The sequence below is a fragment of the Micromys minutus genome (genome assembly GCF_963924665.1).
Source record: "Micromys minutus genome assembly, chromosome: 2".
Lineage (NCBI taxonomy): Eukaryota > Metazoa > Chordata > Mammalia > Rodentia > Muridae > Micromys > Micromys minutus.
The window spans coordinates 95,613,509-95,639,770 of record NC_137971.1 but is presented as its reverse complement, the minus strand read 5'-3'; the positions used below and the strand labels follow the sequence as shown (position 1 = coordinate 95,639,770).

Below are 26,262 nucleotides of genomic sequence, written 5' to 3'. Positions count from 1 at the left end.
CAGGCTGTTTGCCTAGGACAGGCCCCAATAGGTTCAGGCTTCCCCTTACCAGAGCCTCCTCTGCCCCAGTGGCCCAGCTGTGGGGATGCTCTGGAGGCCATGGAGCTGAGGCCAGTGGGAGTCCATGCTGGACAACAAGATAGGGAGGGGGGGTTGCCATAGTGAGAGGGAGCCAGATGTTAAAGCTGACTTGGGACTGCAAGAAACAAGTCTTCCATGAGCAAGGAAGCAAAACTCTCGAAAGACTAGACCTGGGCCCCGTGGGGGAGGTAGGAGGTACAGCAGTGTGCCTCAGGATGTGGGGGGAAGGGCTGAGTACCCCTCACTCTGCTCCTTTACTGTGACAGCCATCTGGACAGAGGCTCCGAGATTCAGGCCCCACAGGAAGACAAGAGTCCTGCCTTGGTCTTAGCCAGGGCTCCTGCTCCTAGTCAGGGGCCATGCTGGCCCATGCCCAGGTGGGACAGACACAGACAGACTTTCTCTGAGATGCTGTCTCATCCCTGAACCTGCAGTGGACCAGGCTATCCCACCCCTAAACCTACAGTGGACCAGGCTATCCCACCCCTGAACCTGCAGTGGACCAGGCTATCCCACCCCTAAACCTATAGTGGATCAGGCTATCCCACCCCTGGACCTGCAGTGGACCCAGGCTATCCCACCCCTGAACCTGCAGTGGATCAGGCTATCCCACCTCTGGACCTGCAGTGGATCAGGCTATCCCACCCCTGAACTTGCAGTGGATCAGGCTATCCCACCCCTGAACTTGCAGTAGACCCAGGCTATCCCACCTCTGGACCTGCATCAGACCAGGCTATCCCACCCCTGGACCTGCAGTGGACCCAGGCTATCCCACCTCTGGACCTGCATCAGACCAGGCTATCCCACCCCTGGACCTGCAGTGGATCAGGCTATCCCACCCCTGGGACCTGCATCAGACCAGGCTATCCCACCCCTGAACTTGCAGTGGACCCAGGCTATCCCACCTCTGGACCTGCATCAGACCAGGCTACCCCACCCCTGAACCTGCAGTGGACCCAGGCTATCCCACCCCTGGACCTGCATCAGACCAGGCTATCCCACCCCTGAACCTGCAGTGGACCCAGGCTATCCCACCCCTGGACCTGCAGTGGATCAGGCTATCCCACCCCTGGACCTGCATCAGACCAGGCTATCCCACCCCTGAACCTGCAGTGGATCAGGCTATCCCACCTCTGGACCTGCAGTGGATCAGGCTTTCGAGCTGTTGCTGTCACAGCCTTGTTTCCAGGGAGAACAGGGTTGGGCCAAGCAGCCTGGCTCTGCACATGACAGTGTGTGGTGGTAACTGCTCACTCAAACATAGGTCACCAACTCGAGTGACTCACCCTGGCATGGGGTGTCAGTGTGCGCCCAGCCATAGTTTTTCTGTGTTGAGAACCTCTTCTGCATGGTGGCAATGGGCCATTCATTTAAACCCTGTGCTGTGAGTGCTATTATTGTATGCCATTCACATACACACAGAGAGCACAGAGAGGTTAAGTAAACCGTCCAGGGATGCACAGCCTGTCAGTGGTGAATGGGGATTTGAGATTCCCACGTAGTCTGGCTCCAAACACAACATTCAGTTACTGATGTGGAATGGAGGGATTCTGGGAAGCTAGGGAATGTTTTGTCTCCCGACACCCTCTTCCCTGTCACCAATACTAACAGATCCCACATGATCTAGGGACACAGAGTGGATTTAGAAAAGACAGGCATTGATGCTGAGGAGCCCAATAGGTTTGAAGGAGTGGAACTGAGTCCAGGAAGGCTTCCCGGAGGGGGTGGCATGTGACCCAACTCCATAGGAAATAGGAACTTAGGGGTAACAAACCCAAGCCTGTGGTCCTTCCCAGTTGAAGAGATGACGCTAGGGGTCAGGGGTCACTCACAGAAGGAAAACCTGAACAGTGAGGAGCCAGGAAGAAGTTAACCAGTTGGGATTCTTCACCCTTTCGCCAGGCTGACGGTGCTGTGTTGGAGGAGCTGGCGCTCCAGGGCTGGCTAATTTGAGTTCCCTCTTCTCATTTGCAGATCATCTCTGTTGACCTCAGCAGCTTCCCTCAAGGCATAGCAAGATGATCTGCCCCAGTTTGTGCTGCTGAGATCAACAGAGAAGCTGAGGAAAACATAGGGCTTGGCCAGCAGATTCCTTTGCAGGCTTCTGAGACCAGGCTCCCAGAGGCTACATGGCTGGGTCTGTGTTCACCCATTTCAGCCGGAGTCACAGCCCCAAAGCCCCAGCACCACAGGGAGAAGGCAGTTGCTACACCTAGTCAGGGAACTCACTGGTCCTGACCTACTAACTAGCTGTGTGGCTCTGGCCGGTCAGCTGGTCTTATGGACTTCAGGGTTTCTGTCAGTCGTGTGGGTAGAAGAGGTAAGCTGAGCCGTACCTGCTGTGTGGGCCTAAGAGGATGGAGGGCAGGAGAGGAAAGGGCTGGGTGTGTTCCTCGGTTTCCTAGCATGCCCAAAGCCCTGGGTTCGATACTCAGCATTGCCTTAAAGACTACTCAGCTGGCAGGAGAGTTGGCACCGTGGTAACGGGTACACACTGCTCTCGCAGAGGACCTGAGTTCGATTCCCAGCATCCACGCTTGGCATCTCAAAGATGCCTATAAATCCAGCTCCAGATGGAGCCTAGTGCCTCTGCCTTCCACAGCTGTGCACACGCACCCACACACACACTCACACTCACACAGTCATAACATAAACCTGAAAAAAATGGGCCCAGGGGTACATGCCTATAATCCCAGCACGTAGAAAGTGGAGGTCAAGGGGACAGAAGTTCAAGGCCATTTTCAGCTACATCAGGAGCCGGCCTGGGCTGCAGGCAACTCTGTGAGACAAGGGACCAAGACACAGTGGGGGCAGGCTACAGATGCTGCGGCTCGCTCCCTCATGGGCCCCAGCCTTGCTCCTGGATGTCTGCCCTTTTGTAACCTGGCTCTGTGACACTGGACAGGTTTGGTCCCTTTTTGAGCCTCAGCTCCTGGAAATTGAGGTTTTGGGAAGGGAGGGCAGGGAAGTCCCCTGCCGTAGGAGAGCTGCCCCATGTGACACCACACTCTGCTCTGTCTGCTCTTGCAGTGGGAACGCCTGTGGTTCCTGCTCCTTGTCTGCACCTTCAGCCTCACACTCACCTGGCTCTACTTCTGGTGGGGAGTTCACAACGACTACGATGAATTCAACTGGTGAGTGGAGGGAGCCCCAGGGCGGAGCCTCCCACCCCCCTCAGCCCTGAGAGTTCTACCCCATGCCATGGCCTTGAGCAAGGCCCTACTCAGAGCTCCACTCTTGTCTGTCTGCAGGCCTCCAGTGAAGGTCCTGTCACAGTCTGGTCAGACAGGGAGATCTCAGGAAGGCTTTCTGGAGGAGAATAGGGGCTAGCATAGGCTGGCTTTCAGATCTCCTGAAGTTTACAAGGACACACAGTAATCCTCTGTAGGCCCAGGCTGTGAAGAGAAGGAGTGGAAGGCAGGGCAGTATCAGCCTGAGGTAGAAGGTCTCTGGGTCCCTTTGTAGACAAGTGCTCCAAGGTCCAGAAAGACTAAGGCCTGGGCAGAAGAGGTGGTCCCTAGCCTAGGCTCCCTGGCTCATGCAGGCAGATGTCATTGTCCAGTTCAGCTGTGCTTCCTTTAGGGCAGGTCCAAGGGCAGGTCCCTCCCTCACATCCTCTATTGTCAGCTTTTGTTGACCAATGAAAGGCATGGGCAGGAAGACCCCCGTGCTCTGGGGAAACCCTCCCCTGACAGATTTTGGAAACTATCCTTTGTGGGGAGTCAGGGGTAGGGAGCAAGCCTCTGGTATGCTTTGGATTTCCTTCTCTCTGTGTGAGGTAGAGTAACTCCAGCCTCATTAGGTCGTTACCAGAACAAGATAGGGGGGCTGGGTGGGGGCGGGACACAGGGTTGCTTCCTGGGAGGCTAAGTGTTCAGCAGGGGGAGCCTCTGACCCACAGCTTCTGGTGGACTGCGTACCTGCAGCTTAGCCGCTTTCCCATTGCTGAGACAAAATACTTGACGTTAGCAGTTTCAGAAAGTTCACACTCTGTAGTCCATCGAGTGGGTTAATCCACTGTGTGAGCCTCTCTCTCCCCGTTAACACAAGGAGGTTCTGTGAAAGGTGAACCATCTTTCTCGGGAGTAGCTAAGCTGCAGCCTCCAGCTCCCTCTGCCCTGTCATTCTGTTTATAGCAACACCAAGAAAATAGAAATGCAAAGAAAGAGACGCGGCCATCTTCTCATCTCTGTTAGCTTATACCACTGCAATGGGAATCCCACTAATGGGAAGCTGGCTACATATGGCACATGAGCAAGAAGGCCAAGTGCTGCTTTAAAAAAATAAATCATTTTCTCAGCATTTTCACTGCTTTCAGTGAATGCCAGTGTTAGGAAGAGTTTGTTATGTCCTTGCCGCAAGCCTCCCTCCCTCCCTGAAGCCTTCTGAGGGCCTTCTAGTGGCCTAGGGTGTCTCAGCCAACAACTTCCAAGGCTCCACATTTTCACACTTTGTCATTGAACTTGAGGCAAATGGCACAGTCAAGGACGTCTTGGGAGCTGTAAGGCCTGCCACCCCCACAGCAAGAGGCGGTGTGGGGATTGGATCCCAGAGTGTGTTCATGCCTCAGAGCTGTGCTGGCCGGGCTCCTGAGGACGGCAGGGGTGGAGTGTGGGGTGGTTCTCCCAGATCTGCTGCTCACACATGTATGTACAAAGGTGCAGTTCAGGAGCCAATGGGAAGGAAGTGTGATGGCCTTCAGAATGGTGACTCTGGGCTCTTCTGCTTCTTGCTTTCTGAGTACTCACCAGACGTAGGCAAGACTGTCGATAAGAAACACAGATTGCCGATACAGGGCGGGAAGGGCCTGTTTGTGGTTTCCTGCCTGCGGCTTCCTGACAGCTAAGGCTGCCCTAGATCCTTGGCTGGGCACTGGCTCAGAGGAGGTCTGACTTCTGCCCTTCTCCCACCAGGTACCTCTACAACCGCATGGGTTACTGGAGTGACTGGTCGGTGCCCATCCTGGTGACCACGGCGGCTGCCTTCACATACATTGCAGGCCTCCTGGTATGGGTGGAGGGGCTCCCTTGGGCTCATGTGGGTCTACTCCCAGGAGGGGCAGGCTTGGCCTCTGCTGGTCTATGAAGGATCGGGATATAGTTCGGCCTGGGCCTCTTGAATGTTGCTTGGGAGGAGATCTCATTTTACCAGTCTCCTTTGGCTGTCCACCAAAGCCCCCACCCCCCAGGCCAGAGGAACCATTCTGGCTTTCAGTATCTCCAGAAACTGCTTGGGCCTGCCTACCCCCAGTGTCCTCCACGCTGAGAGACTCGGGTTGAACACACTCTGCACTGGGAGCCCCTTGGGAACAGAGCTCAGAATCTGCTTCCGAATCTTGGGGCCTGGAAACCTCCCAACAAGCCGATGGGCTGTTTTCCTGCAGCCGAACCCAGGGACCTTTCGCAGGGGAATTCCCGGAGGAGGAGGCTTGAGGCCTAGAGTAATCTGGAAGGAAGCCAGGCCTAGACAGGGCTGGGCCGGGCATTCCTGGTGCCTGTGGGGAGGGTGTGCTGCCCGCCTAGGGTCAGACCAAGGGCAGGCGTGTGGAGCAGGGTGTCTGGAGAGCTGGCAAACTTTCCAGGCACACGTGGCTGAACGGCCCCCCCTGGGCCTCTCTTCAGGTCCTGGCACTGTGTCACATCGCTGTGGGGCAGCAGATGAACCTGCACTGGATACACAAGGTAATGATGGCTGTTCCAGGGGGAGGGGAACAGAGGTCTGTAAGCAGAGTGGCTGGGTGGTCCCTCCCCGGGGTCGCCTCTGGACTGTTCTGCTACGGCACTGGACTCTTAGCGGGGCCAGGCACCATCCTGCCCGGTTGGCGTTCCCTCCTTTAACCCTTACAGCCCTACAGTGTAGGCACTGCCACCCTCCTGCTCTGCAGGGGCAAAGAAGAGAGGTTATTCGACATGCCTAAGGTCTCACAGGGTGAGTGGGAGGCCAGGATTCTGCCTGGCAGCCACACACTCCACAGCACCAGCTCTGCCTTGGCTCCCGCCTTCTCTACTGTCTTTAGTGAGTTTGGGTGATGGTGCCTGGCATGGCCCAGACTGTCCTGGTCTGGTCCTGATGACTTTCTGCCACCGCCATGGGACCGTCATCTCAGCTTCTGCTGTGGAAGATGCCATTCCCACCCTTGGCATGGCCACCTTTCCTTGGCTTTCACCCCCTCGCTGTGGTCTTCATTTGCTAGTTCTCTTTGCGTCCCTCTCTGTGCAGCCTGTGTCCCCAAGGCAGGGGTTTCTCCTCAGCCCCGGCAGCCTCCCTTGTTGCAGTAAATATTAAAAAATATGAATGGCTTATCTCTTTATCGGCCCTGAAGTCTTACTCCTCAGGCCCGATTTTAGTTTGCTCCTCTGTCGCTGGGTCTGAACTACTACCACGGCCCAACAAGTAAACCCTTCCCTGGCGGTTTACTACCTCCTGTTTTCTGCCTCCGTCCCGGGATGTTTCTGTATCCCAAATCCCACATAAATACAACCCTACAGCCGGATAGCTTTTCATTCAGGTTTATATATTCAACTCTCAATCCACAAACCCTCTATACAACAAGACTTCATCAAATAGACAAAGATACAAACTGCCCTTCTATGTGAGATACTGGACCTATAAAGTCCTTAATGTTCATACCTATTTAATGCCAATCAATGTCACCTGGGTCTAGCTGGTCCTTGGGAACCTCCATCTTGCCACAACCTCCACCACCTCATCCTCTGACCTCCTCAGACCTCTCCTCTCTCCCTCGCCCTGCCCAGACACTGGCTTTCCTTTATTTTACTAATTAAAATGGGAAGGTTCAGATGGAGTCACCTCTTGAGTACCTGACTGGGCAGCCCTTCTTGGGGAAGTGGAATTAACATTAAAATATCCACAGCTTCAGGACAACCTACACTCCCTCCCAGACGCAGTTAACAGTATTTGTGTTATCAATTTCTACCAGGTGCCTGATCCCAACCCACTCTAATTTGGTGATTCTTGAAGACTAATCTGGTACTGATGACTTCTCCCTCTGTCCCAGTGGCCACACACACACACACACACACACACACACACACACACACACACACACGCACACACCTATGCTGAGTGTAGGTAGTGCTGGGCCAGTCCTGGCCAAGATAGAGCCATCCTTTTTTAGGAGCTCCCAGGGGTGTGGGGGATTAGGTGTGTGTGTGAGGGGGAGTCATCTTTTTCCCCATGGCATGGCTAGAAGTAGACACACATTTTAAGAAGAGGCAGAAATGTCTGGAGACAAACAGGACCCATGAGACTGACCTTTCAGCAGGGAGACAGAAAGAAGGCACAGGTTAGCTTGAGTTAGGTGTGCAGAGCAGGAGGGGAAGTACTGGTGAGCGGTGGGGGACACCTTGGGAGCCAGGCCTCGGTGACTGAAGTCTGGCAGAGATGAAGGGAACAGTCCCTGCTGATAACTATACTGGGGAGCGCTCTGGTACTTCCTCAGCCCCCTCCAGGAGGTGCTTTCCTCTCTCAGCTGCACAGCTGACACTTGAAAGAGGGTGTCAGCTGACATCTGGGGACAGAGTACACATGCTGTGGTCACCTCCTGGGGCTGTGCCGGGCTCTCAGCAGGTCACATATGCTTGATCCTAAAGGAGAAGCCTACAGAGCCAGCCAGATCAGAAGGGTCCGTGCTGAGAGTCCCTCAGCACACCCGCTTCCTGCTCCAGGCCCTTCCTCTTCCTTCCACAGTCCTGTGACATCCCAGAGGCAGAAGGTCCTGCCAGACAGAGATGATCCAAGCTGGATCTGTTTCCATGCTAGCACTCAGGAGGCAGAAGCAGATAGATCGCTATGTGTTTAAGGCTAGCCTGGTCTACAAAATGAGTTTCAGGATATAAAAAACTCTTGAATCTACCATCTTTTTTTTTTTTTTTTTTTTTTTGGCCCTTGATCCTTCACACTCCAACATGCTATGTAGACTTTCTATGCCATCATTTGTTAATTGTGTGGCATTGCTTTCCTGACATTAAATGTTCATTAATCTTTTGGAAGTTATTTGGGCGCCTGGTCCGATCCTCCCAAGCTCACTGAAGATTGTCCCATTGTCCCCAGCTGTCTCCCCTCCTCATCAGAGATGCCTTTATGTTCCTTTAATGCCTTCAGATCTCTTTCTGAACGTGGCTTTCATTTATCCCTCTGGTCTTATGCCAGGGTCATATTGCTTTGAAGATGTCAGTTTTATGGGACATTTTAATCCTGGTCTGTGTTTAGAGTCCCTGGGTCCCCTGAGTCCCAAGGAGGGGAGAGCAGAAAGGCCTTGGAATGGGCAGGGAGGTGACCCAGAGCTCTGGCCTGCGAGGTGGAGAAGGTCAGGCATTTCAGGGAGCTGCTTTGTGGCAAACAGAAGGCCCCTCTGTGCGCTGACTTTATACCCAGCCACCACCCAGAGCCATTCCGAGGGATTCTGTGCTCTGAGCACACCAGGCTCCTGTGCAGTGCTTCTAGTCCCTCGGGGGAGGGGACAGCAGCTAGGGTTCAAGGATGGCTCTATCCACCGCCCAGGCTGAAGCCCAGAAAGAAGCCAGATACTGTGTGGCCATAGGAGGCGCAGCTGAGCTGGACTGGGGCCTGCTGAGCCCCGCCAGCAGGCACTTCAACAGCACCGACTGTGAATCCAGCCTGTTCTCCAGCAAAGGTGCCTCTTCAGGGCACTAGTCTGTCTAGCTGCACTCTAAAAAGGCACATTTGACTGGCAGCAGCGGCATCCCAGCACTTGGGAGGCAAGCGGATCTGAGTTCGAGACCAGCCTAATCTGCAGAACAAGTTCAGGACAGCCAGGGCAACATATAGAAATCCTGCACTCCTCCCCACACACCCCCAAAAAAAGAAGAAAGAGAAAAGGGAGGCACATTTGAAAACTTCCAGTATGCCAGACACCATGTTTGTTATTAAGGGACATTTATTGAGTACTTGCTGTGTGTGACTTGTCCTTTCTTCTCTGTCACCCCTTTCAGGGGTGATTATTCCAAATGGCATACTCACATCTCATATTCATCTCCTTTTGGTGGAAGCCACTGTGCAAAGCGGCTCACACGTGCGTTCTCTTTTACGTCGCAAACCCCTCCTGGAAGGCATTCGTTGTCACACCCATTATTCCCGCCCAGCGCTGTTCCCTGAAGGCATGACCCTCCTCCAGTGCAACAAGGTTCCACCCAGGGGTGTCACTCAAGTGTAAGAGACCCAAGGCTAAGTACTAGGCATTTGCCAAGAGGCTAACCAATCTTCAGGTCTGGATTCCAACTCTCCTTAGGTCTCAGCATATAGGCAAAAATGAATGAATGAATGAATGAATGAATGAATGAATGAGTGCGTTCTTCCCTTGCCATCATGAGCCATAAGCCCAGAATGACAGAAATGCCAAGGATAACTTCAAGTCTACCCCAGGCCTCGGGATGGCTCCCCCCAGGTTAGGTTTGGGTCACAGTGTCGCAAGATTGTGCTATGAAGGTAGCTGAGTGACACCCTGGGGAAGAGTCCCTTCCTGAACATTTCAGTAACGCTAGCAAGTGCGATGGGTCCCACGGCAGCGACTGTAAAACTGTGATGAAATTTTAATTGTATTAGGATTATAGGGAATCAGTTTTATTGCAAGGACTTCCACTGCTGGCCTCCATTGTGATAAGATGTCTTCAGAAAGAGCTTCTCGGAGTCCCCGCTCCCCCCCCCCCCTGTCTCATAACCGCACAAAGGGGCCTTTGGGAGGAGGAGCCCAGACCATGAATTTTAGGGCTTCAGAGAGGAATGAAGCAGGGAACCCCAGCTTAGTCTTACTTAGTCTGGGGCTTCGGTGCCGGTTGCCACAGATCTCTGTCCCTGAAGGTACCTCGATGGTCAGGACAGCTGTACCCCACACTTCAGCGGAATGTATTAGAAGCTGGGCTGGGGGTGTAGCTCAGTTGGTAGTGTCTGTCTAGTACGACAAGACCCTGGGTTTAATCCCCAGCGTGGCACATCTGTCATCCTAGCAGCAGGGTGGCAGCCGAGGGATCAGGAGTTCAAGGCTCCGTGAGACCTGATGTCGAGAGAAAGGCAGCCAAATGCAGGAGACCTAGGCAGCCAGTTTGGCAGACAACGCTGTGAGTGGGCTCTTGCTCGAGTACCCCCTAGTGTGAGCCCAGCCCCCTCCCACTGCACAGATCACCCTGGTCAAGGCTCTTGTTTTCCACTCTCCTCTCCTCCTGTCTCAGCCTTTCCCCTGGGACCTGCCTGTCTTTCCTGCCTCTGCCTCTGGCTGGCCTCTCATCATCCCAGGCTGTCTTCCCTCCTCTTCCTGCTGTGTGCTCCTCTTCCTCCTCCTCTTTTTTTTTTTTTTTTTTTTTCTTTTTTTTTTTTTTGCTTTTGCTTTGTTTTGAGACAGGGTTTCTCTGTGCAGCCATGACCTTCCTGGAACTCACTCTGTAGACCAGGCTGGCCTTGAACTCACGGAGATCCACCAGCCTGTGCCTCCCAAGTGCTGGGATTAAAGGTGCTGCACTGCCACGCCCAGCCTTTCTTTCTCCTCATTGTCGTGTCCCAGACAGGGGTTCCCCACATTCTCGCCCTGACCCTCTGTCCGGTACTTTCCTCTCCAGATGGGGCTAGTGGTCATCCTGGCCTCCACGGTGGTGGCCATGTCTGCCGTGGCCCAGCTGTGGGAAGATGAGTGGGAGGTGCTGCTGATCTCCCTGCAGGTGAGTGCAGTGGGCTAGGGACAGGGACACTGCCTCCCCAGGACCCTCGCAACATCCAAGCTTTTGTCACTCCTGTTTCTCTACACCAAGGCACAGAGGAACAGAGCAGGGGTCTGCATAGCAGGCTTCCCAGTGTCCTCAGCCCGCAAATGGACACAGGATGGCCTGTCTTGTAGGTAGAGCTGGTCAGCTGGTGACCTGAGGGTCTGGACCTGCCTTTGAGTCCCTGGTCCCTTCTGCTTCTCTTCACTCTCAGGGTACAGCGCCCTTCCTGCACATAGGGGCCCTGGTGGCCATTACTGCGCTCTCCTGGATCGTCGCCGGACAGTTCGCTCGTGCAGAGCGGTCTTGTGAGTATCCCCTAGAGAGGGCTCACCCGTCCTGACCGCTGAATACCAAGGCCAGCTCAGACTGTCCCCACTGGGACTCTACTTGGGTGGTCTGGGTCTGAGAAGCCCCTTGTGTTCAGCATCGTGGGCTGGCTCCAGGCCATTCGTAGATGCTACCAAAGGCTGCTCTGAATTCTTGCCCTGGTTCCCTATATCTTCACGTGCACGTGGTCATAAGTTATAAGTGGGGTTCACTTCCTGTTAGCGCGAAGACCGTGCCACAGAGCACCAAGTTCTGGTTCCAGTCTGGCTGGCCGGGTATGGGTGGGTCTGGTGAGAGACACACGGTGGCTCAGCCGTTCCTACTGCCCATGTCTGCAGCCTCCCAGCTCACTGTCCTTTGTACCTTCTTCGCCGTGGTCTTCATCTTCTACCTGATCCCTCTCACCATCTCCTCTCCCTGCATCATGGAGAAAAAAGACCTGGGCCCCAAACCTGCCCTCATCGGCCACCGAGGGGCTCCCATGGTAAGTACCCACAGAGGGTGGAACGGGGCAACAGCTGCTGCAGGGTGGAGCCTGTGGGAAATGAATGTGATAGGTGGAGTGCCAGCCCAGAAGGACTGCCTGCTTTAGTTTGATCTGCTTGAGACTAGCTGGGGTTTAAACTCCCACCGGCCTTCCTGCCTCGGCCTCCCGGATGCCGGGATTACAGGCAGATGCCGCCACTCCCAGAATGTAAGGACTTAAAAACAAACAAGAGGCTGAGAGATGGCTCTGCGGGGAAAACATTTGCCATGAAAGCCTGGCACTGAGTTTAATCCCTGCAACTGACAGAAAGGAGAGAATCTCCTGTGAGTTCTGCGTGTGCACTGAAGCATGTACAATGCACACACACACACACACACACACACACAGATACACAGTGATAATTATAACACAAAACTGACAGTGTATAAAACTATTTTCACTTTTTAAAAAAGATTTATTTCATGTATGTGAGTCCACTGTAGCTGTCTTCAGACACACCAGAAGAGGAGATCAGATCCCATTACAGATGGCTGTGAGCCACCATGTGGTTGCTGGGAATTGAACTCAGAACCTCTGGAAGAGCAGTCAGTGCTCTAACCACTGAGCCATCTCTCCAGGCCTTATTTTCACTTCTCTGTATGGTTGCTTTGCCTGATACCCTGGAGGCCAGAAGAGGGCGTCAGATCCCCTGGAACTGGATGGGCTATAGATGGTTGTGAGCCGCCGTGCAGGCGTCAGGAATCAAACCCAGGTCTTCTGGAAGAGCAGCCAGAACCACCTCTCCAGCCCCCAAATGAATAATTATTTAATATGACCTATTAACATAGCTATTTTTCCTTTGTCTCCAAAAATATCTTTTCGTAGTGCAGACTTTTAAAATCATGATCCAAATGACATCACGTAGCCCATCTGCTTGACATACGTCCCCTGAGTGCCATTTCATCTGTGACAGCCCCCCACCCCCACGTCTCCTGTGTGCTACTTGTCTATCTCTAGACAGCCTCCCACGCTGTGTGTCCGGCTGCTCCGTCTTGTGGCAGCTTCCTCATTGCTGTCCCGTTTTTGAGGCAGGGTCTCACAAACCATCTGTCCCATCCTCCTGCGTGTTAAGGTCACGGGTGTGTGCCACCATGCCTGGTCGTGGTGTTCATTTTATGTCTGTTTTTAACCTGATGTGGGGTAATGGTGCCTTTCTGCAGGTCACAGTGTAGTTCTCAATTGTCCTCACACCAGATTCACCTGTCGCCTCACACACCGTTTGCTCGTGTTAGGAACATCCAGAGACCTCTCCTTGTTTCAGAATACACAGGAAGTTGTCATTTACCACAGCCACACTATCACAGTGGATAGAACCCGTTCACATTACCCATCATTTCTACCTGGTAACCAGCCCTCCCATTCCCAGCCTCTGTTGGTCACTATTTTGCTCTCTACTTCTGTAAGGTGAACTTTAAACAACAAACAAACAAGCAAATTACAAATGTTTTAGTGCTGTTGGGGGGGCAGCCAGCGTGCTCTCTGTGTCACTGTGAATGACTGTATCCTGGGTCACCAAGGGTGTGTTCCTGAGGTCTTCTCAAATGACCGGCAGCCTTTGGAGTCGCCTGGTCTAAATCCAATCTCTGGTTTGGTGCTGCCCTCTAGTGGTAGAAAGAGGGATGGCAATTTACTCTGCGCCACACCATAGGAAGCTCACTGCCCAGCTCAAGACCTGCAGAGAACAGTGATTCCAAATCCCCGAAGGTTAGAAGAGGAGGTGGGTCCCTAGGAAGGAAGCTTCACCCAGGGTTTCAAGACAGGGCCATGCAGCACAATGGCTGGGACCGACCTTCTTGGTGATGATCTGCTATAGGGTTGCAAACTTAAGTTGGGTGTCGGGCATGAATTTTAGTCCGTGTACCAGTGTAGCGATGGAGAGAACATTATCATTGCTGTATAGATGAAACTCATCATAACACAGCAACCCCATCCTCTCTCCTCCCCTTCCAGGACTGGGCTCTGAGATTAACCCAGAAGAGACTAAGTACTCCGTCTCTGCCTAAGGCTACCACAGGGCCACAGGCCTGTGGAAAAGGCCATTTGCTTCCAGAGTCTTGCTCAGCACCTATAATGCAGCAAGGGCAATGTGGTTAGTTATTTCTTTCCAAGTCCTAGCTGTGTCGGGTGTCCATACTCAGCACACCCTTCCCCACCAAACCTCTGGGAGGTATACATATCATAACAAATTAAAAAAAAAAAAAGGAACCTTGAAGCAGCTGTGTGGGTTCCCGGGTTCCCATAGCAACTCCACAAAGGAGCCAGAATGAGAGGCAGACCTCCCACTGGCTGGGGAAGGGTCATCAGCCAAACCCTAGCTCTGCCTCACCAGCCCTTCCTCTCCAGCTGGCTCCAGAACACACGCTGATGTCCTTCCGGAAGGCCCTGGAGCAGAACCTGTATGGGCTGCAAGCCGACATCACCATCAGGTTGGCATGGCGGAGAAGGGTGATGGCCATTCCCCATCCCCAACCTCACCCCACCTCTGCATCTAGGTCCCCTCATAAAACCTCCTGCCCTGTCCTCGGTGATGGGAGCGGGGATGAAGGCTTGGACAGTCCACATCAGGCCAGGCACCCTTCTAGTGCAAACGAGGCTTGTGCCAGACTCCAGATTAGAGAGAACAGACTTGTTCGGGCAGGGTTTAGGCATAGGGGCCCTAGAACCCTGCCAGACACACTGGAAAGAAAATGACATCTGTGAGTCTCTGCCGGGTAGAGCGCTAAGTGAAGCCGGCAAGGTACGGAGAGAAACAGTGACGGCTGCATGTCAGCAGCCAGGCGGTGGTGGCACACGCCTTTAATCCCAGCACCCCGGAGACAGAGGCAGGCAGATCTCTGTGAGTTCGAGGCCAGCTTGGTCTACGGAGTGAGTTCCCGGACAGCCAAGGCTACACAGAAAAACCCCATCTCAAAACAAAAGCAACAACACCAACAAAACTTCAAATTAAAAATCATATGGAAGTGAGGTGTACACTTCCATCTATAGATACAGACCATATGGAAGTGAGGTGCACACTTCCATCTATAGATACAGCATATGTGTGAGCGTGAATGTCGGCGGGGGAACCCATCCCAACCTATCAAAAGTTCCCCGAGGAGGAGAGAAGGCAGGGCTCCCAAATACTACCCCATAGGGTGTACAATGTCCACCATGTGAGGTCACCCCTCCTGGTGTAGACAGTATAGATTATATGGCCCACAGCGCTCTGTAGGAGCTGATGAAATACCTTGAGGGACAGGGAGCGAGGGAGTCCTTTATTATTCTTCACTAAGGAGCTGAGCTGTGACCAGCCCTGGTGGGTTGATAAGGACCAGGGAAGTCTGTGGACTTTGTCTACGGGGCCTGTGCTGGCACTGTTACCCATGTGGCATTTCAAGGACTTGGTTTGAGGCCAGGTTCCACCATTAGTGGCCATGGACCTTGAGCCAATTGCTTCCTGCTTGGCCTCAGTTTCCCCATTGTCAAGCAAAGCAGTACTTGCCTTCTATCATTGCTAAGTGCCCAGAGCCACTTTCCCCAGTCCTTCCCTCCCCAGCTGTCTTCCCCACTTGACCTCCCTAGAGAGCCAAGGACTTGTTCCTTGAACCCTTTGAGGTCCCCACTGGCCCAGGGAGGAGTCTGTAGAGTCTGTGTGATGGGAACAGGGAGATTGGCCATGGGGGGGGGGGGCAGGTGATATCTCTGAGTGGATGGTGACAATGGTCCTCTCCTGCAGCCTGGATGGTGTGCCCTTCCTCATGCATGACAAGACGCTGAGGCGGACCACCAATGTGGAGCACGTGTTTCCGGAGCTTGCCCGAAGGCCTGCTGCCATGCTCAATTGGACTGCCCTGCAGAAGCTCAATGCCGGCCAGTGGTTCCTCAAGGTTTGCCTGTACCTGGGCCTGCCCTAGGCATGGGAGACACTGAAGGCTCCTAAAGAAGGAGGCAGGTGGCCTTCAGCTCAGATGGCCCTAACTAGGCTAGCTAGCCAGTGACCCCCTCTGGGCTCTTGCACCATCTGGACCCCGTAGCTGTCACTGCTTGTTTGGGGGTCTCTGCTGATTGGCTTTCCCTCTCGAGGATGCCGGTCCTTAACAGGCTGGTTGAAGCTGTAGATACGGGACTGGGGATGTAGCTCCGATGGCAGAGTGCTCCCCTAGCAGGTACCAAGCCCTGGGATCATTTCCTACCACAAAAACCTAGTGGGGTAGCATGGTCCCAGCAATTGAGATGGAGATAGAGAAACAGGAGTTTAAGGCCATCTTTGACTACAGAAAAGACTCAAAGCCACTCTGGGCAGACTCTAAGCAAAAGATTCACTTGAGAAGCAAGAGTGGGGGATGGGGCGGGAGGGAGGCATAGAGGCAAATAAATGTTAGACACTCCTAAGACCCCAGCTGGACCCCAGTGATTAATTGTCCGACATATTCACAGTCAATGGCAGCCCTGGGTTTTTCTGCCCCATTGCCGGGAAGGCGTTTGGGTTGAAAGCTCCAAAGACCTAATGATAGCATGTATGTCCCTGTTTCTGCCAGACTGACCCCTTCTGGACGGCCAGTTCCCTGTCACCCTCCGACCACAGGGAGGTTCAGAACCAGTCCATCTGCAGCCTGGCAGAGCTCCTGGAGCTAGCCAAAGGCAATGCCACCCTGCTGCTCAACCTCTGGGACCCACCCCATGGTCACCCATACCACAGCAACTTCCTCAACATCACGCTGGAGGCCGTCCTCCGTTCAGGTTTCCCACAGCACCAGGTGAGGGCCAGTGGAGCACCCCGGCCTAGCCCCCTGCATCAAGACCTGGTCCCTTCTCCAGATTTCCATTTCCCTGTGGCTGAGGCAGGGCTGTGTGCACCTCGTTTTCCTGACTGGCCCATTGTGGGCACAACAGATCCTTCGGATCTCTCAGAGGAGGGTGGTGGCCCATGTGCTCTGGTTACCTGAGTGGGACCTGGCCCATATCACTGTGGTGTGACCATTTGGGAACCTGATACCAATCTGTGACACACAGTTCTCTGGGTGCTATTGACTGTGGCCAGAGGAGGGGAGTGTGGGCTTGTCCATCTTGTCTTGAGCAGGCAAGCTGTCCAAGTTGTTCACTGTGGGCTCCACTGCTACAGACATGCCCCCTTTTGACCCTTAAAGGGTCTAGGAGAGCTAGAACCCTCTCCCTGAATCTGGAGATGAGAGTCTGACCAGCCTGACCACCCTGTCTCCTGCCGGCAGGTCATGTGGCTATCTAACAGGCAGAGGCCTTTGGTATGGAAGATGGCTCCCGGCTTCCAGCAAACATCTGGGTCTAAAGAAGCCATCGCCAGCCTACGGAAAAGTCACATCCAGAAGCTGAACCTCCGCTACACTCAGGTGTCCCACCAGGAGCTCAGGTGCCTGCCCTACACCACCCAAGGCGGCCCTGGAGGAGAGAGGGACGGTGTATCCCCCAGCTCAACCCTCCACTTAGCACAGGGAGAACATACAGGGAGCCTGGGCACGCAGGGTTTGGAAATGAGATGGGACACACTAAGCAGAGCTGTGCATACCTGTGAGTGTGGACACAAACACACTTTCTTCCTGGGGTGGCTATGAAGGTGTCTGGCTATCAGGGGGTGCTCCTCCTGCTTCCCACAGCAAAGCAGCTAAAGACTTCTGTCCCCTGCCCAGGGACTATGCATCCTGGAACCTGAGTGTAAACCTCTACACTGTCAATGCACCGTGGCTCTTCTCCCTGCTGTGGTGTGCCGGGGTCCCCTCTGTCACTTCCGACAACTCCCACACCCTTTCTCGGGTGCCTTCTCCACTCTGGATCATGGTAAGTTGGAGATTGTGAGGCCCAAGGACATCTAGAGCATGATGAGGTGAGCCGTCAGGTTCTCCCCGGAGAGAATCCATCAGGGGTTGGCGGCATCCATGGTGTGTGTGTTGGCGGGGGGGGGGGGGGGGGCGGGCGGGGGGAAGTAGGCCTAAGACAGAATAGAATTGCCACAGCCTCTGGGGACTGCATTGAAGTACTGGGGACCCTGGGCCTGACCCACAGGAAAGATCACATTGCCTGGGATTCTAACAGTTTCCTGGGTCACCGGCTACTCCTTAGATTTGGTTTTAAAGTGAAAGTTGTTCCAGAAAGATGCTGACAGACAGGGCAAGTCTACTCAGAGGGCTGTGTGTGGGGGTCAATCTTGAAGCACCTGAGGGCAGCTGAGCTCCCATTCCTGCCCCCTGTGGAAGGCTTCATAGCTAAGAGGGTTGCAGTGTTGGTAAGTTAGAGCTAAGTTACCGATGGTGTCACTGAAGAGAGACGTGGGCAAGGCCAGAGGAAGACTGGCATCATGAAGGCCTGGGCTGTGAGTTTTAGACTCATGCAACTTATCATGACCCCTGCCGGCCCTGAAAGAACCTGCTTTTCAGCTTCCGTCTGCCCACGGTCCTTAAATACCTCCCCTAAGGACGTGAGTAAGAATAAGAAACACGCAGAAGCAGGAGTGTGCAGACTGTAGTGTTCAGGCCCGGGACTTGATGGAGAGAAAAAAGTGCACCCCGTTAGTCTAAGGATACTGAGGCTACATATATGGGGGTTTTGTCTTCCCCCAGGCCTTGTGATCAATGTCCCACTGCCTCACACAGGTGCCCCATACCTAATTGTAGGGCCATATGACTGTCTCCTTGCCACATGGTGTTTTACATGACATGCTTCATCATTTGGTGCTTGCCTTGAGCTTCCATAAGCTTCTCCACACTTGAATTTCAATATACCACCTCTGCCCTAAATACACACACATACACACACATACATACACATACACATACACACATACATACATACACACACATACACACAAACACACACATACGAACGCACATACATACATATATACACATACACACACATACACACACTCATACATACACACAAATGCATATACATGTTTGCATACACACATACATACACACATACACACACGCATACTCACACACATACACACACACCAGCCCACCATGCCCAGAGTCTACTCCTGCAAAATAAAAGTGAGGAGCCTCAAGCGCCTCCCTTGCCCATCCTTGTAAGAGGCCCCCAGCCTGTGGCCCCTCGTTATAGATGAGCCCTGACTGGAAGCTGGTCTTGGGTCATCTCTCCACAGCCCCCAGACGAGTACTGCCTCATGTGGGTCACCGCCGACCTGATCTCCTTCAGCCTCATCATCGGCATCTTTGTGCTCCAGAAGTGAGTAGACCCCAAGACCTCCAAAACCTGCCTACCCCAGCAGGCCCAGCTCCACCCTCAGCAGAAGCCGGACGGCCTCTAGAATGAGCTCCCAGCCCAGGGCTCAGAGCCAAACCTTGCTCTGATCTGCTGTGTGGTATCTGGTGGATGTTGCCCACTCTGTGGCCACTCTGCCCACTGTGAGCCGGCACACGGGTTCACTCTGCCGGCTGAGACCCCTTGCACCCCTTAAGACAGCAGGCATGAGGCTGCCGTGGGTGGGATGGGTGGTCCGGGGAGGGGAAGATGTTGGGCCAGCCTGGGGCCCTAGGCAACCAGGAACCAAGGGGCTGGGGTTGGCTCTTGACTGACGTTCTCTCTCTGTCCCATCCTGCTCTGATGGCGCATGTCCCTCCTCTCTCCCCTCCCCCTCTCTGCTGCACTCTGGCATCTCACAGCTATCACTTGATCAGGTAATTCTGGTGTGCTCCCCTCCTGCTCCTCTCTCCCCTTCTGGCCACTCCCTTTCCAGGTCTGTGCATCAGAGCCCTGAGCCTGGGTCACCCTTGCCCGTCTCTGCCTGAAGCACGGGCCCTTCTCCACCTTCCTTCCACTCTTTCTTTTTCTTTCCTTTTTTTCCTTTGAGACAAAGTCTCACCATGTAGCCCATGTACCTCCAAACCTTTGATCCTCCTGCCTCAGCCTCCTGGGTGCTGGGATGTCTTCTTCCTGTCTGGCTATGTGTGCTGTACTTTTTGGTCCCAGCTGCAGTGTCTGCAGGTATAGACCAATGTTTTCTTGGTAGTTGAAAGTTGACCCGGTTTCCCTCCACCTGAGTGTCTCCCCTGGGGAGAGGGTTCTCACATCCCCAAGTCCAGCATTGCGGGGAGGGGAGGCTTTGCCACCTGACCAGTGCAAAGCCCAAGTTTCTGTTTCTCTCCTCCTCCATTGGCTTCTGCCTCTTGGGACTTCCTTTCCAGTGGTTCATGCTGTTTCTCTGTATCTCTCCCACAACCTTTTCTTTTTGCTATCTATGATCCATACCCCCACTCCTTTCTCCTTTCCCCTGGGGAGACCAATCCCACCCCTCAATCCCCGGTGGCTTTCCTGACCCAGAAGTGCCTAGCTGTAGAGACCCTGGCCTGATACTTCCCCCCAGTGGGTTCTAACATTAATTTCTAAGATGAGGCCTTAGTATTAGGGATGGTCAGGTATCTAAAGACCTGTTGGGTCAGGCAGCTTTGCTACCCAGCTCCCAGGTCTGAGTCTAACAGAACTATGGGACTGAGCTCTTGACAGGAAGTTTAGCTCGTGCATTCTCTTTCCACCTGCAGAGTCCACGGGGGCAGCCCGTGTGGTACAGAACCAACAGACACAACCCCAGCAGGAGCGTCAGGAATAGCCAGAGAGAGGAGAGGGGCCGTGGAGATGAGCCAGGAGAAAGATACTTTCTCTGTGGGCCTCATCCGTTCATTCATTAACTCAACAAACACTTGCCTAACCTCACAACATCCTCTGGGGGCTGGCCAAGGAGCCAGGGGAACAAACACTGACCTTAAGAATTAGCAAAACACTGGCCCAGCCAAGGCACAGTGACTTACCCTCCAGCCTCCTCCTTCCCCCACTGTCTGCCTGTCCTACTACCCTGTCTGTCCATTTCTGCTGTGTCAGCCCCATCTACAACCCCACAGGGAGCTTTATACAGAGTCTTAGCTGCCTCCAGCCACCTATCAGGGTTCCATTTCCTGGGGAATCAGGGGTGCTTATTTCTAAACAGATAACTTTAAACCATGTTCCTCTAACATCTTTGTCTGGGGACCTGTAAGGACCAGTCCTAAGCAAAACCTCACCATCACTGACCGCTTTGGCCCCTTCTGGTTTATAAGAGATCATCAGAGTCATATCTGCCAAGCTCCTTCCTCCCAAGACTGTCTGTCCCATCCAAAGAGAACCAGGGCATAACATAAAACTGTCTTTCAGGGCCAGGGTGGGGGAGAGAGGCAGGAGAGCCAAAGCTAGAGTTCAGTAGACTTTGGGCCTCAGTTTTCCCATTTGTATCATCTCTCAGGCCACATCAGGAGAGGCTCTGGAAATGCGCAGGGTCTCTGCTCCTGGGAGGCTGAGAATGACCTAATGCCCACTGGGCCGTCTCTGCAGGTGGCGCCTGGGTGGTATTCGGAGTTACAACCCAGAACAGATCATGCTGAGTGCCGCTGTACGCCGGACCAGCCGCGATGTCAGCATCATGAAAGAGAAACTCATCTTCTCAGGTGACAGCCTGTGCGGGCCCTGGATTAGGGGTCACACATGTAACATACTAGGACAGGTGGACGTTATCCTCTCTCTAGGTTCACACCCACACACATGCTGAGGGACAGAAACACGTGTGTGTCCACACCACACAACCCCAGATCCTGGGGCTCAGTGTTAGCCTTTGGTTGGTGAACCAACGTGACAAGCTATAATGTGGGGTAGGGTGTCTGTTTGAAGGCCCAGCGCCTTTCCTTGGTTCACACATGACTTCCACAAGTGACAACTGTGCTCTTTTCAGTCCCTGCTGACATTCCCAGTCTATGAAGGCAGCTGTAAAGACTTGTATAAAACTGGGTGTCACTGCAGCTCCACAAAGAAGAAGTGAGTCAGAAAGTGTGCTCAGAGCTCCCTTGGGGCAGCAAGGAAAGTCTGGGGTGGTGATGTAGCTGGGGTGTGGAGGACTGCTGGAGGGAATAGATTGGAAGTGTGCTCCTGTGGAAACAGGTATGCCCCAAGGCTGTGCTGCTTGTCTGGGACAAGGAGCCAAGCAGCATGCCACACAATCACCTTCCTGAACCTTGCTCTGCCAAGTCCATCCCCCAAACACTAGGATACAGGTGTCCTTAAGGGGCTCTGTTCAGGCCCCCATCCTTGTAGACTGTGAGAGAGCTGGGTGAACCAGGCTGGGTTGAAATAGGAGGCCCCAGCCTCGCCCGGGGAATCCAGATGTCTAGTAGGCTAACAGACCAGGGATGCAGAGGCTTGAGCCAGATTTTAGGAAGAGCTGTTGCTGGTGAGAAAAGACAGACACTCTGCAGAGAGAAGCCAACCTGTGCAAATGCTGGGTAATAAGCACCTGAGAATGCATTAGTTCTCTGCAACAAGAGTTCCAGGGGCCAGAGGCCTGGGAGGGACAGAGGAGGCCCCTGAACGCCAGGCACAGTGCCCACAGGCGCAGTGATGACTATGTAACCAGTGGTTACATCTGTCTCTAAACACCTTCCTTTTCCTCTGCCTGTCTCCTGTCCTGAGAGTTGATTTTCTTCACTCACTTTCTGTCTCCTCTGGTCCAACAGAGATCAGTGATGGTGTGGAAGTCTCTGATGAGCTCTCCGTATGCTCAGACAGCAGTTACGACACCTACGCCAACAGCACAGCCACCCCCATGGGCTCTCGAAGTGCTGGTAGTCGTGCTAAGACCTTCACAGAGCAGGGTGGGCATTAGCTGAAGATCTGCGTGCCCAGCTTGTACCCAAGGTAGAATCTAGAAGAGAGGAAGGACTGAGGAGAGAAACTGCACCCGGAGTGCCTGGGAGCTGGCTTCTCAGCCTACTTGTGTGCTCCAAGCTCCTTTGTTCCAGCCTTGCATGAGTTGGGGGGGACCAAGGGGAACCTCTCCACTGAGGCTCAGCTGGACCAGGACTCCAGCCTCTCAGATGCCCCTGCAGGCCTGGGGCTTTTCATCGAAGAAGTGAGGGCCTGGTCTCCACCCTTAAAGTCATCCTTAGCCTCCCAGCCTGGAAGGTTTGGTGAGTCACTGGGCAGTGCCATGTGCCCCGTGCAAGAGGAGGACGTAGATGTCTCCCTGTGCCCACACCTCTCTTATTTATCTGTCTGCGCTATGAGATGACTAACCGTTCTCGCCCCTGCCTGGGGGCTCTACTCTTGGTACCCATCTCAAAGCACAAGGAAGTTCATCTCAGGAGAAACCAGTGACTGTGGTGGAGACATACTCCTCCCAACCAGCTTCCCTCCACCACTGGCCTCTCTGTCCCTGAGAAGCAGCTACAGATGACTATACCCACAAGCTCAGGGCTGTTTTGCCTTGCACCCAACTGTCCAGCAGGTCTCTGGGGCAGAAGAAGCCTTGAGTACCAGGTGAACGACAGACTAATATGACCTCAGTGACTACAGGGCAATGGGCCACCTGGGCAAAGCGGGCGCGCTAGGCTCAGTCAAGCATGGGCCTCTGGCCAACGTTGCCTATAGAAGAAGGAACCTAAGGGCAAAAACGATTAAATCTGCCATCTTGATGTTTGTTGTCTCTGAGTTGTCAGTGGCAGCTTGGTGACCCGGGCATGCTGGGGTTGGGTTAGGTGTTGGCCCCAGGTCTGAGGAAGAGCCATTTCACAGATGGAAGTGAAAACGACTGGATGTGAGCCCCTCCCTTGATGCCAGGACTTCAGCGGCCCGTGGGTTGTAAAACCAATGAACACCCTTGCATTAAAGGGGGCAGGACGCCAAAGTGACGTTCCAAAGTCACATAGGCAAAGCCAGGGCTACTCATTGAGAAGCCTACATCCACATTCTTAATTCTTATGCTTAAAAATGTCTTTGGGGTGGGGTGGGTGGCACATGCTTTTTAAAAGTTATCTTTTTTTTTTTTAATTTTAAAAAGTATGCATTAGTGTGTATGTGTTCGTACCACTTGCACGGGGGCACCATCAGAGTCTAGAAGAGTATGTTGGAGCTCCTGGAGCCGAAGTTACAAGCAGTGGTGAGCCACGTGATAGAGGTGCTAGGAACCGAACCTAGGTCCTCTAGAACAGCAGTCGGTGCTTTTAACCACTAAGCCATCCCCCCAATCCCCAAAATGTCTTTCTAAAAGAATGAAGTCCAGTGGGATGGAGAGATGGCTCAGCAGTTAAGAATCAGGGTTTCAATACCCAAGGCCAGAACAGTCACAACTGTCTGTAACTGGCCTTCATTGCACACACGTGCTACAGACACAGAACAAGTGAAACACTCATCTACGTAAAATAACGTATGTTTTGAGTCAGGGACTCTCTATGTAGCCCAGGCTGTCCTGGAATTCATTATGTAGACCAGACTAGCCTCGAACAGAGATCCGTCTTCCTCTGACTCCCTAGTGTTGGGATGTGCTCCATCATACCTGGCTCTTAATAAAAAGCAAAACAACAAAACAAAACAAAAACCCTTTGATTCTACTGAGAGGGAAGGGAGGGAGGCCGGGACTCACACCCAGCCTGCACGTGCCTTTTGTAACCATTTGGGAATGGCACCGCAGAGCGGAGGTTCTGATCCAAGACTGGGCTGGGGGGGGGTCCTTCGTGGTGACAGGAAGAGCAGTCCTGAGTGTCAGGATGCCTCTTCACCTTGGTGAGGTTTGGCTGTGTGTCTGGCTGAGACAGACTCATACCCTCTGCTTAGCATGAGAAAGGGTACCTGGGCTGGAAGTCAGACACAGCCTGGGGAAGATCAGGAATCCCAGTCCCCTCCCACCTGTCAGTGCTCCCAGCTCTGCCCTTGTCCCCTCTGTGGGCAGGGTCAGCAGTGGAAAACAGGGAAAGCCTGTAAATCTTGAGGCTCTGCCCACATCTGTGTGGTCTTGAGTGTACCCTGAAAGGAAGAAGGCTGAACCCCTGTCCCAGCTTGCACTGGGTAAATGCTGTCCTTGCTACTGAGGAGACAATGTACTGTCTCATCTCCAAATGTGGGTGTTCTAGATTGAATTCTGGATATATGAGAGACTTGGTGTCACTTTCTCGGGAGGAAGGAAATGAGCCCCTTCCAAACTCAAACTCTCTACACAGTCCCTTGAGAGTCTGGGGTCGGGGTTTACCCACCATTTCCCTCACTACTGATCTTCTGTGGCAGAGATCATCCCTGCTTGACCCCGGACACAGGTAGCATCAAACCTGATCTGTAAGGTTGGGAAGGGTGCACAGTCCTGCCCATATGACTTCACGGCTACTGTCTAGCCTGTGGAAAGCCAATCAGAAAAGATGACACATTTTCTTGGAACCCTCTCCCTGTCCAGTCAACTCTCCTGGGCCAACTAGACAGGGTGTCCTGACCACGCTGGTGTACCTGAGACCAGAAGATTGGTTTGCAATCTTAGGGAGGGGGATAAAGAAGGGTGCAGAACTTAGGGTCCCACTCAGAATCGCTAGCTGCATCCCACTATCAGAACCTGATTCTGCAATCCTGTCCTGTCCTCAGATGGTCAGGCCAGCTCCCTGTCACCAAACAATGACAGCCCATGCTGCGCCTTGGCTTGTCTTCCCTAGTTTAGGGGTTCCTGCAAACCCTGGCCTACTAATGCCCCCAGTAGATCCCCTTGACTACAGAGGACACCTCACTGCCCACTTTACAGAGAAACAAAAGGAACTTTTCACCTTCTGGACACTCCTGTACCTCACTCCCTCTCTTGTCTTCCCTGTCCAGATGACCCCCTATCTCCTGCAAGCCCTCTGTGAACCCTCAGCCCCCCCCAAGTTCAGAGGTCCCCAAGCCACTCACCCCCTTTCATAATTTTTACGATGTGTTTGTGTCTGTCTGTCTGTCACAGTACAGATGTGGAGGTCAGAGGGCAACTCTCGAGAGTCAGTTCTTCAAGGCAGGAACTGAAGCAGAGATCATGGAGGAACAATGCTTACTGGCTTGCTCCTCATGGCTTACTCAGTTTGATTTCTTATACAACTCAGGGCCACCTGCCTAGTCCCCCAACCCCTGTGGGCTAGGACTTCCCACATCAATCACCAATTTAGAAAATGTACCACAGGCTTGTCCACAGGCCGGTTATGTGGGGACATTTTCTCAGTTGAGTGTCTCTCTTCCCAAGTGACTTTTGCTTGTGTCAAGATGACATGAAACCACTAGTCAGCACAAGCAGGGTCCACAGACAAACCTCAGCCAGGCTTCAGAATACATGATTTGCGTTAGTTTTTTTAGATTTTTGTCACTGGAACAAAATACCAGAGTAAAACAATGTAATAAGATGATTTGTTTTTCAATACTTGGTAACTTAACTGTTTCCAGGAAGACCACCATGGTGGCCAGGAACGTGTGACAGAACAAAATGACATACTCTGTGGTGGGCAGGAGGCAGAGAGCAAGAAAATACAGGGCCAGCCAACTAGACCCCAACTCGTACTTTCTGCCACTTCACAGTAATGCCATCAAAGTATTAATTCATTAACAGATGAGCCCATTAGGAAGGTGCTCAATGAATTCTCCATAGCACCACCAGCCTAGAGACCAAGGTCCCAACTTGTAGAGCTTTAAAAATTAAAAAATTAAAAAATAAAAAAATTTAAATAGGATAGCCCTGGCTATCCCAAAATTTATTATGTAGACCAGGCTGTCCAAGAACTTGCAGAGATCCTGAGTATTGAGATAAAAGACATGTACCACACT

At 53.1% G+C, this 26,262-nt stretch overlaps 1 protein-coding gene across 2 annotated transcripts in view; it reads left to right on the top strand.

Moving 5' to 3' along the window:
* Positions 1–23,135, top strand: part of GDPD5 (glycerophosphodiester phosphodiesterase domain containing 5) — a 76,145-nt gene extending 53,010 nt beyond the window's left edge. The window contains exons 4-18 of one of the 2 annotated variants that reach the window (XM_080913154.1): positions 3,112–3,215; positions 4,995–5,088; positions 5,703–5,762; positions 10,674–10,772; positions 11,029–11,122; positions 11,483–11,628; positions 14,014–14,096; positions 15,386–15,536; positions 16,188–16,406; positions 16,878–17,035; positions 17,313–17,460; positions 18,788–18,870; positions 19,308–19,322; positions 21,007–21,119; positions 22,179–23,135. In XM_080913154.1, coding sequence (XP_080769280.1) covers positions 3,112–3,215; positions 4,995–5,088; positions 5,703–5,762; positions 10,674–10,772; positions 11,029–11,122; positions 11,483–11,628; positions 14,014–14,096; positions 15,386–15,536; positions 16,188–16,406; positions 16,878–17,035; positions 17,313–17,460; positions 18,788–18,870; positions 19,308–19,322; positions 21,007–21,119; positions 22,179–22,327 — 1,716 coding nt within the window. In that variant the 3' untranslated portion in view covers positions 22,328–23,135. The remainder of the gene's footprint in view (positions 1–3,111; positions 3,216–4,994; positions 5,089–5,702; positions 5,763–10,673; positions 10,773–11,028; positions 11,123–11,482; positions 11,629–14,013; positions 14,097–15,385; positions 15,537–16,187; positions 16,407–16,877; positions 17,036–17,312; positions 17,461–18,787; positions 18,871–19,307; positions 19,323–21,006; positions 21,120–22,178) is intronic. The other variant, XM_080913155.1, reaches the window with a different exon arrangement.
* Positions 23,136–26,262: the final 3,127 nt, after the last annotated feature.